General features: G+C 40.8%; 1 protein-coding gene across 3 annotated transcripts in view; it reads left to right on the top strand.

The window, feature by feature from the left end:
• celsr2 (cadherin, EGF LAG seven-pass G-type receptor 2) overlaps positions 1-16,155 on the top strand; it is a 74,378-nt gene that overhangs the window by 38,649 nt on the left and 19,574 nt on the right. For all 3 annotated transcript variants that reach the window (XM_085406602.1, XM_085406601.1, XM_085406600.1), the window contains exons 4-6: positions 5,599-5,714; positions 5,811-5,899; positions 15,764-15,921. In XM_085406602.1, coding sequence (XP_085262728.1) covers positions 5,599-5,714; positions 5,811-5,899; positions 15,764-15,921 — 363 coding nt within the window. The remainder of the gene's footprint in view (positions 1-5,598; positions 5,715-5,810; positions 5,900-15,763; positions 15,922-16,155) is intronic.

The raw sequence follows: 16,155 nt of genomic DNA, 5'->3' as shown, positions 1-16,155 counted from the left end.
TTGCAAACACGAAGAAACCCACAATTTTTCTATTGTTGCAAGGAAAAATATCTACTCTAGTGTGACTGAGCCATGACGCATTAGACAGGGGATGTGTGTATCTACAATATTTTTATTGCACAAATAAGATATAAATCTAAATCAGTGAGCCTGGTGAGCTGTTGGTGAGAAGAACAAAGCAACCCATATCCATCTGTTAATGAATGTAGCATTATCTATTCATCTGTTTCATCTATATCTATTCAAATCGCAGGAACAAATATGCACATTTTCTGTCATCTAACATAAAGTTAGAACTCAAAAGCAGCGTCTTTTTGTTCCTTTAAACTTTTCCCTGAATTTAACAGCGTAAGTAATGTCAGTGCTATCACTGGCACTTTCTCGTAGAGCTAGAGGCGATACCTCAAACCAAAATTAGCATTTAGCAAAAATAGGAATGATTTGAGCCCAAGGTTCACTTTATTTTTTTTATACAAAAAGAAAAAGCTAAGCTACAAACCTCTCATGTATATTTCATGAAGCTCTGTTAAGTTTTTCTTCTTCTAAGTTGCTGCATCTTTTCAGCTTTTATTTCCTATCATGACAGTCCTTCTGTAGATAATAACACTTATAGTTTTACCTCAGAAATGCTCTGTAGTATCTGTGAATGCATTATTTTTCCTTCCTTGTGGCATATCCTCCTTAAAGGTATTTTATCATATAGGTGCATTTTTTTTGCAACTTTAGCAGAATTCAAAATTAAACCAGAATCTTTAAATGTGTTCTGATTATTTTAAGGAGGATCATGAAAGGGGGAGGTGCTTTAGAGGAGAGCAGATAGTGAACACATGCAAAGACAGCAGGACCTGATGTCTTTGCATGAATCCTCCGTGTTATGAAACTAAATCAATGATAAAAGCTGTCCGTTGTGTTTGATATATGTCACAACAAGTGACAACAAGTATCACCTGTGGGATGGTTTCACGGGGAGTATGTCCTGACATTGTGCTCAGCTCACAATGGCTGCTAGTGGAAATAATATCCTCCCTTTGCGCTTTCTGGACCGGTCCATGTCTTTAAGTGAGGTTCAGATGACAATCTTTTTTGATGGAGAACTGCTCAGACCAGTTTTCAAAGCCATCTGTATTTCGTGTGCATGTGAGAGAAGCTGTGAAGCAGCTGCTGTGCCAATACTGAGAGCTTAAAGCAGGTGAGGTCAACAAGTGGCTGTGTTACCTGAGCCTGCACCGATTGGGTTTCTTGCAGAGCTTCTGTCATGAAAAATGGCTCAGGGTGTGTTGTTGTTCACTCACTCAGTGTGACGACTAATTTTAGGTGGCTGAGATTTCAACAATATTACGAAAAGTGTAATTGGCTCAGAGCGAATAAGATTTAAATAAATTGCTTAAAAACTCAAGCTAAAGGTTTTTGGGGACTTCTATCTTATATTAATCTTTTTAATATTGTCTGTAAGTGAAAAATAATATAGAGGTCACAGTTTATCCCATTTACTAATTCACATTAAAGTCAAAGTAGTGCTGAAAAGGATTGTAAATGATATTTGACAGAGTGAGATGGAGGCAGATGATTTGCTGTTGTGACCCCTGAAGGGAGAAGCGAGCAAAAATAATGTAAAAGTTTTTTACAGGATTAAGGAAACATCAGACATCCTTTGGCCCAAGCAGAAACTGCTGAAGCAACGGGATGTAAAGGCCTTGTAGTAGTCTGGTGGCTAGATGGTTACAGGGCTCACTTTGCTGGGAACCCTTGATCAGATTCAGCAGGTGTCTCAGAAGTGTCTCACCCCACACCCCACCTGTGAGAGGCATACAGGTTGTGGTAGATGCTATGGGGTGAAACACCGACCCTGCAGAAGGGTTCTCATCAAGCAACTGGTCTCAGCTGCCCACCTGCTTTCTTTAGTTTTTGAAGCTTAAATGCAAACTTTCTTGAGGACATAGTAAAGCAGAAAACCACGGCTGTTGAGTTGGATGGTAAATGAGACATGCAATACTTCAGCAAGGACCTCATTAAGCAGATATTGGTTCTCAGCTTTCTTCTGTTTCATAAGAAATAGTCTGTCCTCCCAGGACACAGTATGTCTGACCACCACAACGGTTTTTGTCGTGTCTGTATGGTGTGCGCTGTCACCCAGTGTGGTCTTCTGCTGCTGTAGCCCATCTACTTCAAGCTTCAGCGTGTTGTGCATTCTGAGATGCTCTTCTGCAGACCTGTAATGAGTAGTTATTTGAGTTACTGTTACTACTCCTATCAGCTCGACGCAGCTTGGCTAATCCTCTCTGACCTCTGGCATCAACAAGACATTTTCACCCAGAGAACTGACTCTCACTGGATATTTTCTACTTTTCAGACCATTCTCTGCAAACTCTAGAGATGGTTGTGTTTCTGAAAATCCCAGCAGATCAACAGTTTCTGAAATACTCAGACCAGCCCATCTGGCACCAACAACCATGTAGCATAGTCATCAAAGTCTCTTAAATCCCCTTTCTTCATCCTTCTGATGCTCAGTTTGACCTTCAGCAGGTCGTCTACATTGCTAAATGCAGTCAGTTGCTGCCATGTGATTGGTTGATAAGGTGTTTAGTGAACAAGTGTAAAACAAAAAAGAAAGAAAAACATTGAGGTTATAAAACTATTAAATCGTTAAATCAGTATGTACGTGTGGGAAGATTAAACTAAAGCTCAAAAAGACTAAAGTATTTTACCCAACCCGAGGCTGTAACATCAATAAGGGGATCATTTCTTTTCCTCCTGACTTCACACGTCCTCTGTATCACAGCATGTTATCATAGCGTGACATGGTTCCCCACATAAGGGGAGTCTGGTTGTTATTTTTACTGATGGGTGCCTAATGTGACACGCAGTGATGCCCGTGGAGTCAGTATTTAGTTCTGGCTGATTACCCTCATAGTTCAGAGGGCTCAGGGGGGCATTGTAGAGCAGCCTTTTAAATCGATACGTCAAAGACGAAGGACCGCTGAAGAGCCTCCAGAGCGGAGATAATAACTCTCCTTGACATTCTCTATTTTTCACTGCATGTTTAGAAGGAGTGTGACGGCAATGTCTGTACTCGCTCCACCGTCATTATCAGCCGGAGCATCGGCATCCTCTTTTCTCTGCGGTCGTGATTATCTTATCTCTCAGTAAGCAGGTCAGTGGTGCCATGCCCTCTGGCTGCTCTTCAGCTGGAGAACACGGCACAAACAGCATCATATACAGTAGCCCCTGAATCCCTGAAGACTGGCGGGGGGGCAGCTGTTCATGTATGGATATTTGGATGTATGAATGACATCCTTGCTGTAGAGACATAGCTTAGTGGGAGGCTACAGTTTCATTTTGGTAGTGGAGGACAGCAATTTTCAAAGTCTGAGCGTGACCTTTCTCAAAGAAATATTTAATTAGCTCTTTCGAGGAAAATTTAAGCCGGATATCAATCGAGTAAAACAACCTGAAAATTCAGATGCCAGAAAGTCACACATTCTTCTCAGCTGGCAGATTTGCCCATTGTTGGTTCCCCTGTGGGGTGGATAATGAATGAATGTGGTAGTTAGCACCGGATCTAGTTTGTCATGGCACACTTTTAAATATCTCAGTGACCCATTTCCACAGGATCAGATTTACGACCACAGACTGCAGCTGACAGGTAAAGGCATGTTATTTTTAAACCACACACTTTGATCACACATAGACAAAGCGTCGTCAGCTCTTTGCACCTGGGCTGTAAACTGTGTGTCCATATGTTTTGACAGGTGCATTAATATGCGAGGACTATCCCTCTCTCTCTCTCCTCTCTCGATGCACCATCAAGACGCAAATTTAAATCTGAACAACCAGGCTGTGGATATAGTGGCAGCTGTCTATACTACAGCATTGACTCCTTTTATGAGAAAGCTGCTGTTGTCATTACTCTGAGTTGTCGTACGGTGTGCATCTTCCTTAGTTGCAGTAGTGTTTTCCCCCCACTCTGCTGCTTTGACATTGCCCTAGTTTTCTGTCTCAGTGTTGCAGTGTGTCATTTAATGTGGCTCTGCTTCTATTCGTGGCACGCTGATTCCTTGACTGTCTGTGCTTCAAATAGTACTTTTTCCTCTCCTTTTGTTTTGTCTTGGCCTTATGCACACGATTAACCATATTATCTGTTTAATGATAGTTGTAAAAAAAATGTAAACAATTCTTGAGCTCATCTTCGTGCCAGCAAGCTGCACATCACGCTGCGTTACTGGCTGTTTCCCTCCTTAGTGAAAGAAAGCAAGGTGATTCAGACGGGGTAGTATGAATCTTTTTAAATGGGTCAAACCAGACCCCTGCCCTCCTTCTTTTCTCTTTTATCAGCAAATACAATCACGGCACCCTGCGTTGGCTTTTTCTGTTAGACGTCGTGTTGTTTGGTATCCTTATGTTTGAAGGCTGTAACATAAAAGCAAATTCCATGCAAACAAAATTCCTGATGACCACAATACTTTAAAAAATACAGTAATTTTTGGTTGGAGACACATTTTTTGGACTTTATTTCCATAACACATTAATGTGCATATACACTTACAGTCATGGGGAAAAGGACTGTACAAAACTAAGCACGCTTTTACTATTTCCATATGAATTACAAGCATAAGTTGGAGCCAGGTGCTGTGAATCAAATGCACATGATTAATTGATCATCAGCAAGTGTAAAGACTTCTGTAAACAGGCATCTTTATAGAGGTCTGGGATGTGTTAGCACAATGCCGAGGAGGAAGGGACATTGGTAATAATCTTAGAGAAGCAATTGTTGGTTCCCATTAATCTTCTGAAGGAGAGACCTCCCGTCCTCTTCACTCCAGCGTTACTAAAAGGAGTAGAGACCTTGTCAGTGTCACTCACCTGCCTGGCACCGCCCCTTGAGCTCAGTGTGCCACCCCTCCCCTGCAGCTAAGCCAGAGACCACACCTCCGCCACATGTTACAAGACCATTTTTAAATAATAAGAAGTCCATCATTCTTAATGATAGTGTATGCCCCAACAAATTCACCTCAAAGTCAGACTGTGAAGAAACTGCAAATAAGAAACCAAGAGATACATTTCAGACTCTGCAAACCCCAGTTTGATGTTAAATATCAAAGTTCCTGATAGTACAGGTACAAAAAAAACAAATGAACAGGTATGATTTGTTTAGAAGGGCTACCAGGAAAAAACCTCTTTTCTCTGAAAGAACTTGACAGCACAGTTTAAGTTTCCAAAGCTGTGTCTGAATAAACTACAGGAGCCCTGAAAAGGATGAGCATAAACACCTCATACCAACTCTGAAGCACGGTGGTGGAAGGGTGATGATTGATTTGAGCTTGTTTTGCAGCCCTTTCTTTGCAGGACCTTAGCACCTTGCTATCATTGAGTTTAACATGAACTCCTTTTTGAACCCAAATGTCTGCAGGTGTATGAGATGAAAATATAATTTAATACAATAACCACAATCATTGTTGTAAAGTAACAAACAGTTAAGTTTAAGCTGTGTAGGCAAATTTTGCTAAATGCAAAGCAACAGATTTCTAACTTGAATTTTGGGGTTGAGTAAAAGAGACAGGAGATTGAAACCGGATTATACCGTGTTTTCTCTTTTTTCAGGTTTGCCACCAAAGAGCCCAATGGTTTGTTACTTTATAACGGCCGCTTCAATGAAAAGCATGACTTCATCGCAATGGAAATTATCAACGAGCAGATACAGCTCACCTTTTCCGCAGGTAGAGAAGTTCTTCATCAGGGTGGTGTTCAGAAAATACCTTTTTAATTCTCATTATCCTTGAATCTGTGTAGTCATTCACCTCGTTGTTCTCCAGGTGAAACCAAGACTACAGTTTCCCCCTACATCCTCGGAGGTATCAGCGACGGCCAGTGGCACACGGTGGAAGTTCACTACTACAACAAGGTTTGTGTGAACTCTTAATTTTGCGTCTATGGTTCAAAGCAGTGGTCCTCACACTTTCCCGGGCATAACCTTGTTTCAGAAGTTTACACTCACTTCTCACAGTTTTGTTTAATCAGTAACCAGACTAATGGATCTGAGGGGAATTTTCTTGAAAGAAAGGTAAACACATTAGCAAGCTGTCACTTAAATAAATATAATTTATTGCAAGTAAACTAACAAAATTCAAATATAAAAGAGGATTGATGGCAGGTGGAAAGGAAGAGATAGCCAGCTTTTATAGCCTGGAAGGCCCGAGTGAGCTGCACTAGCTCACATGTCAGTTAATCATTAAGAGTAGGCCGGTACTTTCATGCAGATAGCAGGAGGAACGTCACAAAACCATAGAGAAAATGCACTATTCCATTTTTTTTCCACTCAAATCGCTCATTCAACTTAGTTTCACTCATGATTTTTTCCCCCTAATCATCCACACCAACCCTGCAGAGGCTCACTGCCCAACTGTGCTTGTCTATGTCCAAAAGTGCTTACTTGCCAGGATCAGGACAAACGAATTAACACATTTGTTTTGTTTAAAATGTGCCAAAATAGTTAAGCCCTTTCTTTTTGACTCGGATTTTTCTTGTGTAAAATTATTTACTTTAGACCTTAAATATTTGAAATGGCTTCGGTTAAACATGAAAAGCAGTGACCCGTTGGGGTCGGTCACTCTAAATTTATGCTGTGCATCGAAACCCAGCTCAGCCGTTTTCACACTTCAGCTCCAGACAATGCTGAGAGGTTCAGGTCAGGACATCATCTGACGTCCTTTATCATATGTAGACCACAGCATGAGATTGTTGCCTGGTTATCTTATGTGGTCATGTGATGTGTGTATAATTCATCTTCAAGGTTAAGGAACATTTAGCATATGTTCTGACTGAGTCAGCCAAATATACCCCCCATGTTTAGAAAAGTACAGTGCTGCAGTGTATATTCAAAAACTGCTTTTCAGAATACAAAAACATCATTAAGCATTGTAACTAGACTTTCTATTTGATGCCCCCTTTGTAAAAGGTGTCTTGGCTTTGTTCAGTTGGCACTCGAGTGCAAAAACCTAAATCAGTCACTGAAACAGGAAAAGGTGGAAATCGGTGCTTTCTTGTGTTTGATCTTCTTTTCTCTTACACTTATGTTTAGGCAGAAACAAGCTCATGATCTCGTAAAGATAAGAACAAGATGAAGTAAACATTCATAAAACCATTAAGGAAAACTGGAAGGAGCTCGGGGATAGGAAAGTATATACCAGGTGGTTAAATCCAGCCAGGCTGAGTTAGTGATGACATCTGGAGAGAAATCCTGATACTCTGCAGTTGACAGACTGCAGTGCTCCAGCATTGCTGGCAGCAGCGATAACTGGCAGCTGACGCTCTTCCTCAGCGCCCTTCAGGGCGTTCATAGAGGGCTGACTGTAGTGGATGTAAACCGGTTTGCAGACAGGAAGCTGTGAGCTGTGTAAGTTGGCTGTTCTGCCACGCCGTCAGACTAAAGAGTCGTTGCTGACAGGCTGATGATCTGGAAGAGAGCCAGCATGCCAAGCAGACACTGATGGAGGGAGAGAGACAGACGAGAGAGGAGGAGCAGTGAATGAATGAGTGGGGAGGCCCGTGTTTTTTCCACACATGCTCAGATTGGGCCTAATATGTCTGACTGGTACATTTCTCTGTAAGAATCTCACAACAACTCAATCAGTGGAGGAACTTATGGAGCTGTTGTGTCAGTACTTTCCCACCCAGGACCAACAACGCAGGATGTCACATTTTAGTCTATTGAGGAAGTCACTTTGCATCATAAAGATGTTGCCAGGCAACACCCCCGCAGTGCATATCTTCTATTCAATGCGTATAATAACACGGCCATGTTAGATTTTAGCCAGTTGTACTGATAAAAAGGGGGGGGGGGGCGCACATCTTGTTAACTTTTGGATGGAAACTTGTTGATTCTTCGCCTACCAACATTTTTTTCTCATTAATCAAATCGATAACAAAAACTGCCAACAGCTCTGATTCTTTTTTAAAATTCTCTTACCTTTGAAATCTGTTATCTGGTTCGGGTAGCATCGTGTGGATTTTTGCGTGAACAGCAGCATGTTTCTAACAGCTACAAATGGAGACTGTAGATATTTGATATGTATGAGAAAAAAATGCTCTCCTGATTTTAAATGCACCTCCAGGTAGCTAGAGATGAATTGTTGGGATGTAGACTGGAGTATGAAATTAAGTTTGAGTTTAAATTACATACACTGCTACAATAATGCTTTTCAGTGATGAGGTCAATGTATCAAAGCAGTCCATGAGATTCAAAAGCTCAGGGGGCTCTAAATGCGCTGCCTCAGACTGTTTTTTCTACTCTTGGCTCTGTATGATGTCAGTAAGGGTAGAAATTCCCAATACAGCCAACTGACGCCTTATTTATACTTCTGAGTGAAATAGATATCATAAGCTATGACTTAACTGGAATCTCTTTTAACCCTACACCCGATCCTTTCGCGTAACCTGACGTGGATGTAGAGAAATTTTGCTATGCGTAGAGTCGGCGCGGTCCGCAACACCTGAGTGGCGTGGAAGGTTATGGGATAGGGTTAAAAGGGTTTCTGGTTAGATTGTCACTACTACAGTGTAGCTTTCCCACAGAAGTCTAAATCATGCTTTAAGCACATGGCTCTGGCTGTGGATGTGGAAGCCCCACCCACCTGCTGCTGTTTGAACTTTATGTTTATGAGGGGCAGCCAATCAGAAGAAAGCTGGCTTACAGGGAGGGTGGTCTTAAAGGGAAGTAGTTAAAACAACTTAAACAAATAATGAACATTGAACTCATTGAGCTGTATGTGTTCGAATTTGGGGATAAACCCCATAAGTTGCTAGCCAGACAACTAAAGAAACTAGAAAATGATAGAGCGATTCATAAAATCAGAACAAGTAACGGAAATCTGGTCACATCACACAAAGATATTAACGATAACTTTAGACAGTTTTATGAATCCCTCTATACTTCTCATCCCACTGCAGGGCCTAATGAAATGCAGGAATTTTTAGATAAATGTGATCTTCCTGTGTTAGACCAGACAAATGCCAATATTTTGAACGCTAAGATCACAATTGAAGAAATTACAAAATCTATCGGATTACTAAAAAACAACAAGAGTCCAGGCCCTGATGGGTTAGGGAATGAGTTTTATAAATACTTTAAGATCAAATTAAGTCCATATCTATTTAAATTATATAACCATGCATACAAAATGAGCACCCTACCTCCAACATTGAATGAAGCAACTATTATAGTACTTCCAAAAAAAGGCAAAGCACTGGAGGAAGTGGGATCATATAGACCTATTTCTCTATTAAATTCTGATCAAAAAATTCTGGCTAAAATACTAGCGAGTAGACTTAATACAGTAATAGATAAATTGGTGCATCCAGACCAAACAGGTTTCATTCCAAACAGGAGTTCTTTTAATAATCTTCGACGTCTATTTAATATAATCTATTCCCCCAAGGTACAACAGGACCTACTTATACTTAGCTTGGATGCCGAAAAGGCATTCGATCATGTGGAGTGGTCCTACCTCTTTGCAGTCCTAGAAAAATTTCAACTGGGACAAGATTTCATCTCTTGGATAAAACTACTTTATAATAATCCCACAGCCAGAATTCTTACAAATCAGACATTATCAACTCAGTTTAAACTCAGCAGAGGTACAAGACAAGGATGCGCTCTTAGTCCATTATTATTTGCCCTGGCTTTGGAACCCTTAGCACAGACAATTCGAACCCATATGGATATACACGGTTATGATACAACATACACTTCTAATTCTATATCGCTCTATGCTGACGACATATTATTATACATAACAAAACCATTAATATCCCTCCCAGCAATTCTCTCCGTGATTGATAAATTCAGTACTTTCGCAGGCTACAAGATTAACTGGGGAAAAAGCGAAATACTGCCCATTAAATTAGAGAATAAACAATGGCTTACATCTCTCCCATTTAAAATAACCTATGAAAAAATCACTTACTTGGGCATTACAATACCAAAAAAACACAGCTCCCTAATGAAAGAGAATTTTCTTCCCTTACTGGAGAAACTTAAAAATAACATTCAGTACTGGAGGACACTTCCTATTTCTTTAATAGGGAGAGTGAATTCAATAAGAATGGTATTTCTCCCGCAGTATTTGTATCTGGTTCAAAACATCCCAATTTTCTTGCCCAAATCTTTTTTTAAAAAGATGGACGCCATCATTATGCCATTTATATGGAATTATAAAACACATAGAATAAAAAAAGACCACCTATGCAAACATAGATCCCTTGGTGGACTTACATTACCTAACTTTATGTACTACTACTGGGCATCAAATTTAAGAATAATTTCCCTTCTATTGGATGACACAGCAATACTCCCTAACGGCTTACAGATGGAGCGGGAGGATTGCCTTCCTTACTGTGTTGGTGGAATACTACTCTCTCCTACTCTTTTGACAAACTCATATTACAATTCGAATCCAGTGATTTATAATACCGTACAAATTTGGAGACAAATAATTAAGCACTTCAAATTGAAAAAACTATCAATGTGTACACCCATTACAGCTAACCCCTCTTTCCTTCCATCATGTGTAGACGGAGCTTTCAATATATGGCAGGAATTGGGAATTTGTAAATTAAAGGATTTATACCTAAATGATACTTTTATGTCATTCCAACATTTAAAAGATAGATTTGGATTGCCTCACAGTCATTTTTTTTAGATATCTTCAACTAAGAGACTATATCCGTACATACCTGCCACAATTTGAAAACATATCGTCCGATCCTTTGGACAGATGTCTTAGTGATGGAAGGGGGTTTGAACAGAGAATTTCATTATTTTATAATTCAATACAGGAGATGAGTATACCTTCAACTACTTCAATCAAAGAGGAGTGGGAAAAAGATTTTGGGACTCTCCTATCAGAAGATTTCTGGCAGGAGGCCTTACACAACATAAATACGCCTTTTATTAATTCCCGTCACTGTTTAATTCAGTACAAAATTATACACAGATTACACTATTCAAGGGAAAAACTTCACAAAATGTATCCAGAGTGTTCCCCCCTCTGTGAAAAATGCAAGATACACTATGGAAATCTGTTACATTGTTTTGCACTATGTCCAAGGCTTCAGGGTTTTTGGTATGATATTTTTACTTATATGTCTAATATTTTTAAAAGTAAGATTGAACCAAATCCGACAGTAATCATCTTTGGGATTTCCAACGAAACACAAAATTTACAACACTCTCAAAAAAGGTTTATGGCATATGCTTTGATTATTGCAAAGAAATTGATCCTGCAGCTTTGGAAAGGCAATGAAACTCCTGTATTAAAAATGTGGCTTACTGAACTTATAAACACTCTTCACCTTGAAAAAATAAGATATAGTATGAATGACAATGTAAAAGATTTTGAATTAATCTGGCACCCTTTACTTATATACCTTGGGAAAATATAAAATTTTGTTTACTTGTTTCTCTTCCCTTTTGCCGACAGCCGGGGTATTGGGACCCCTTATGGGTGACTGCGGGTTTTTTTTTTTTTTTTTTTTTTTTTTTTTTTTTGTTGTTGTTGGTGTTGTTTAATTATTTGCCTTATTAGTTTAGAGAAAAAAAGGAGCATAAGCTATGTTATGTCAATTTGTAAAAACTACAATCATGATACTTGCTCTCAATAAAAATATTTGAAACGAGCTGTATGTGTTCGGCACAGTGGCCACTTCGTTAAGGAGAACTTCATTCAGTGTGTTCATTCAACAACTCTATGATGATTTCAAGGCTGTAGTTTGTGGTGCACCTCTTTGAGGTGTTGTTCTCATTTTCCCACCTTGTTTATAACAATGAATGTAAGCCACATAATATCAAACTAACGCAGAGCAGTCAGACTTCTCTGTTTGGCAGCTGGGAATATTCATTGCACTGAAAGCCTCATATTTTCAGAGGCTGAATATCCCAGAAGTGTGCAGGATTCAGCTCAGGCTCTAGCTGAACTAATCCTCTCATATTCCACATCCTGTGAGTCGCTGAGGTAGAAACATGGCTCCTCCCTCAGGAGGTATCCCACGGTGGCCCTCTCTGACCCGTCCCTGTCCACGGGGGGGGTGGGGCAGGGTGAGTGAGGGAGGAGGGGGGGGGGGGGCATTTTTAGATTGAAATGTGGCTTTCAGGACGGCGGGGGACTGTGGAGAATGGCAATGACCGCTGCCTTTGTGTTTGCCTCTGCTTCCTTTGGGACCATGGGCAGTGAATGATGCTGCCCCGGGGAAGGTGCCCCTCTCTCTCTTGCCCGGCGAGGACAGAAAGGCAGAGCAGGAGAGGAGCGAAAGGAGTGTAAAGAAAGGCAAAGTGAAGTATTGACTCGGGCTTTGAACGAGGACGCCGCGCTTCAGGGCCAACCCCTCTTGTTGCTATGGTTTTACTAGTCAATCTTAGATCCCATATTTGTGTTGCTCGCTGCCAGGCTCCTCCTGCGCCACCCCTGTCACCCTCTATGACAGGGAACTCATATTCCCATAATCCCCTGTAGCGGCTGGTGAGAGCAGCGTTTTAAGCGGCGCAGAGCAAATATGTGCACTCCGATCAGCTCTGACGGGACGTGTTTTGTGCGGCAGAAAGACGCGCTGACAGACAGTCATTATTGGAGAGTCAATAGCCGTGACTGATGACAGCAGAGGTCAGTGAAAGGAGCGTCCAAGCTGGAGCGCTGCCTGTTTCAGAGCTTTCACAGCGAAGGGAAAACCGTGGAAAAGAGCATGTCGGGTGATTTCACCTTTGGCAATTCAGACAACATGTTTGCTTGTTTCATCATCAACAAATTTGTAACAAATTGGTCTCAAGGAGGAAAAACTGCAAAGCAAAAGCCACCATCAGACTCTCCTTTTTCCATTCACCGCTGAGCGTATTGTGACTTCCTGTGGGAAAGGTGCTCAATAACAGGGCCCGTTGTGCTTTTCTGGGCTTTGCTGGAAATAACACTTTCAGGACATGCACAAAATGGATTCATCTTCATATTTGACTCTGTAGGTTTCAAGCGAGTCAGTCTGGAGGATAGATGGGCATTTGTGGCGACGGTCGTTCCAGCAAAATAATTAGTGCACCCATGATGAATCTGAATGAGCTGTGTGCTGTCAGGGCCAGACATAATGGCCTAAGCATCCTTTCTGACAGTTCTCACCATTTATCGCCTCAGTTTGAGCCCCTGTGAGGTCTGCAGATCTGTTCATGCAGTTAGGTACCCTGCATTTTAAATTACCGTATATTCAAGTGTTCTTTTTTGATGTATGTGCAGGTTTATGCTTTTCTTTCAGAATCAGAAAAGATATTTTTCTATTGCACAAAGCTTTGGACTATTTCATCTCCACAGCTACAGCACCAAGATTAAATAATACAATATATTACAAATGTTCCCTAATAATACAAATAGGTCTAATAATAATTTAAGAAAGATAATCTACTATAAAGAAGTTGTTTCTGACTCACTCTCAAAACCTCCTGAAGAAGCCTTCATGTTCAAAAAGACAGCAGCACTTTAGATTTCTTTAATAAACTTGAGTGTGCTCAGTCCCTCCGGTGGATCTTCCGCAGCTGGAAGCAGAAAGGCTTAAAGGGATAATCTGGGAATTTTTGTGTCTCAGATTGAGGTGCGGGTACCCCTGGGGGCGCTCTGGTGTACTGCTATGAGTTCTTTTGTAGCAAAAACAGCATTGAAGTGTTTTTCAGTTACTGGTTTGTTTAACAAATCAGACACTGATGGTGCACTGCTGTTTTCATGTACCCATACGTATTTTTTCACCCTTTTTATTCAAAGTGGAATACGGTTCTGAAAAACAAACCACTACTGTAAAAGCATTTCTATGATCTTTGTGTTTTTGAATACTTTGACTTCTTTGCAAAAGTCCTGATGTTTATGAGTCAACGTAGATTGCATGAGTTCAGTGCAGAGTCTACTGCTAACTCATAGAAAAACCTCATGTTTAATCTTTTCTGCATGATATAGCATTATAGCAGTAAGCCCTCTCCTGCCCACTATTGTTTTACCACCTTTTCTATAAACCATCTTTTCTGTATGTTTTGAGCTTCTGAAGAGTCGTTAGCGATTAACTTGGATCAAAACCTGAAAATCCACCTACGTGATCCTCTTTGCATTGTGAAGCATTTCAGGTGAGGTCTTGTGAAAAGACCAATTATACAGCCAGATATGTTATTGGGTTATTATTGGTGCTGTTCATATCACCAGCACTGTGCACACTGCAATCACAAGACACAAAAGGGAAAATTTAACTAACTGTCGCCTCTCTGTTACAGATTTAATGCAATCCGCTCGATGAAAATCATGTGAGATGAGTTAAATTGCTGCAGTGCCTTCAGCTAAAATTATCTGTCATTACTTCATACTTTCTATACTGTATTTTTTTTTTCTTAATAGTCTTGCTAGGATTGAGCTGCTGAAAATCTGCAGCATATCTCTCGCTGGGTGTCTTTCATCAGAGCTTTTAAATTAAGAGATCAGACGTCAGCGACAAAGGAAGTCATAACAGTCAGGAAATTATCATTCCTGAGGCTCATCCAGAGGGGATGTGTTTTAATTTAACCTCATGGAGGAATCCGTTTTTCAGACAGCGAAAACAGAAACCTAATGTGTGTTTCGAAGCCATCAACAATGAGCCAGTTTTTTCTTACTATCGCTGCACATGAGACTAGATAATTCCTGCTAAATCCTGTCTGACCAGCTGACGGCTCAGCGGCCCGTCCTCGCCTGCAGACGGCCAAACTGAACTGGTCAGCTGTGCGTGAGGGTGGTCACTGCTCTGCTCTCAGCTCGTGACACCAGCTTGAACCTACACTTAGGGTTATTAGGAGCTTGACGTGACCCCGGAGAAACTGGGCGGTTTGAAAAGAGGTCGCAACCTTTATTGACAGCATCATAATTCTCTCTCTCCAGCCCTCCTCCTCCTTTTCTTACTCCCCCCCCCCCCCCTATTGATTTCTCAGACAATGAAAAGATCCTTTGTCGACCGGGCGATGTCCTGCGGAGAGCAAGCCCATCTCCCGCATGTGTGTGTGCATGCATGCATGCATGTGTGTTTGCTTGCCAGCCGTTGCCTTTACCTCGAGCTGCTATGATCTGAATTATTAAAATGCTCGACGGCAGCGAGCTGATGCTGAACGGGAACTGAACTGAGTGCAATGCCAAAGATCATTTATTTGCCTGTTGTTTTCCACTTTCAAAGCTTGAATCTTTAATCTGGCTCATAAAGCTACAAACAGCTTAGCTCCGGATGAGACACGCAGAACTTTTTGTTCTGTTTTATTCATCTTTTAGCAAATGGAGCACAATAATGAAGTATTTTCATAATAATCAGAATCAGAATCAGATTCTGATTATTATGAAAATACTTCATTATTGTGCTCCATTTGCTAAAAGATGAATAAAACAGAACAAAAAGTTCAATAATGAAGTATTTTCATAATAACACATTTCTGAGGCTATTTATGAATGCTGAGTGATCAAAAATACCTCAACCTATCAAAAATAGCAACATGGTAATACTGTTTTTTTCCTTTTCTGTGGTTCATGATTTTGTCAGTAATTCTCATTTATATCTGACATGCAATACAAAAATGGCAAAATTCCAAATCCCTGTGAACATGGATGAAAATGTGAAATTCTTAGTTAAATCCTCAGTTGGCAAGATAGGAGAAAAACCAGAAGCAGCAATTTTCGGTGCTCCCCACCTTATGGAGAAAGTGCCCCATAATTTATCACAAGTTTGTTTCGTTCTACAGCCAATCTTAAACCAGGCCGGCCTCCCGCAGGGCCCCTCAGACCAGAAGGTCGTCGTAGTGACGGTGGACAACTGCGACACCTCTGTGGCCCTGAGGTTTGGGCACATGATTGGAAACTACACGTGCTCTGCTCAGGGCAGCCAATCAGGGTCCAAAAAGTAAGTTTGCAACAGATACACCAGAGAAAAGAGCTGTTCTGTTGAGATCGAGAGATAAACCGTAACTAACCCTCTTTTCCTTTGCTTTGTGTAGTCTCTCTTTACTTCTGTATTGATCTCAGCCATTTACTTTATTACTATCTTTGCCTTCACCTCAGTAGTTCGAGTAAACTTGTTTTGAAATGAGGTTCCACATCTGCGGGGTGTTAGCTAAGCTTTGGTTTCTCCATTTAC

This window comes from Rhamphochromis longiceps, linkage group LG5, assembly GCF_057381845.1.
Source record: "Rhamphochromis longiceps isolate RC_006_pf linkage group LG5, R_longiceps_female_GT1.1, whole genome shotgun sequence".
Taxonomy (NCBI): domain Eukaryota; kingdom Metazoa; phylum Chordata; class Actinopteri; order Cichliformes; family Cichlidae; genus Rhamphochromis; species Rhamphochromis longiceps.
This window is presented reverse-complemented; position numbering and strand designations above follow the sequence as displayed.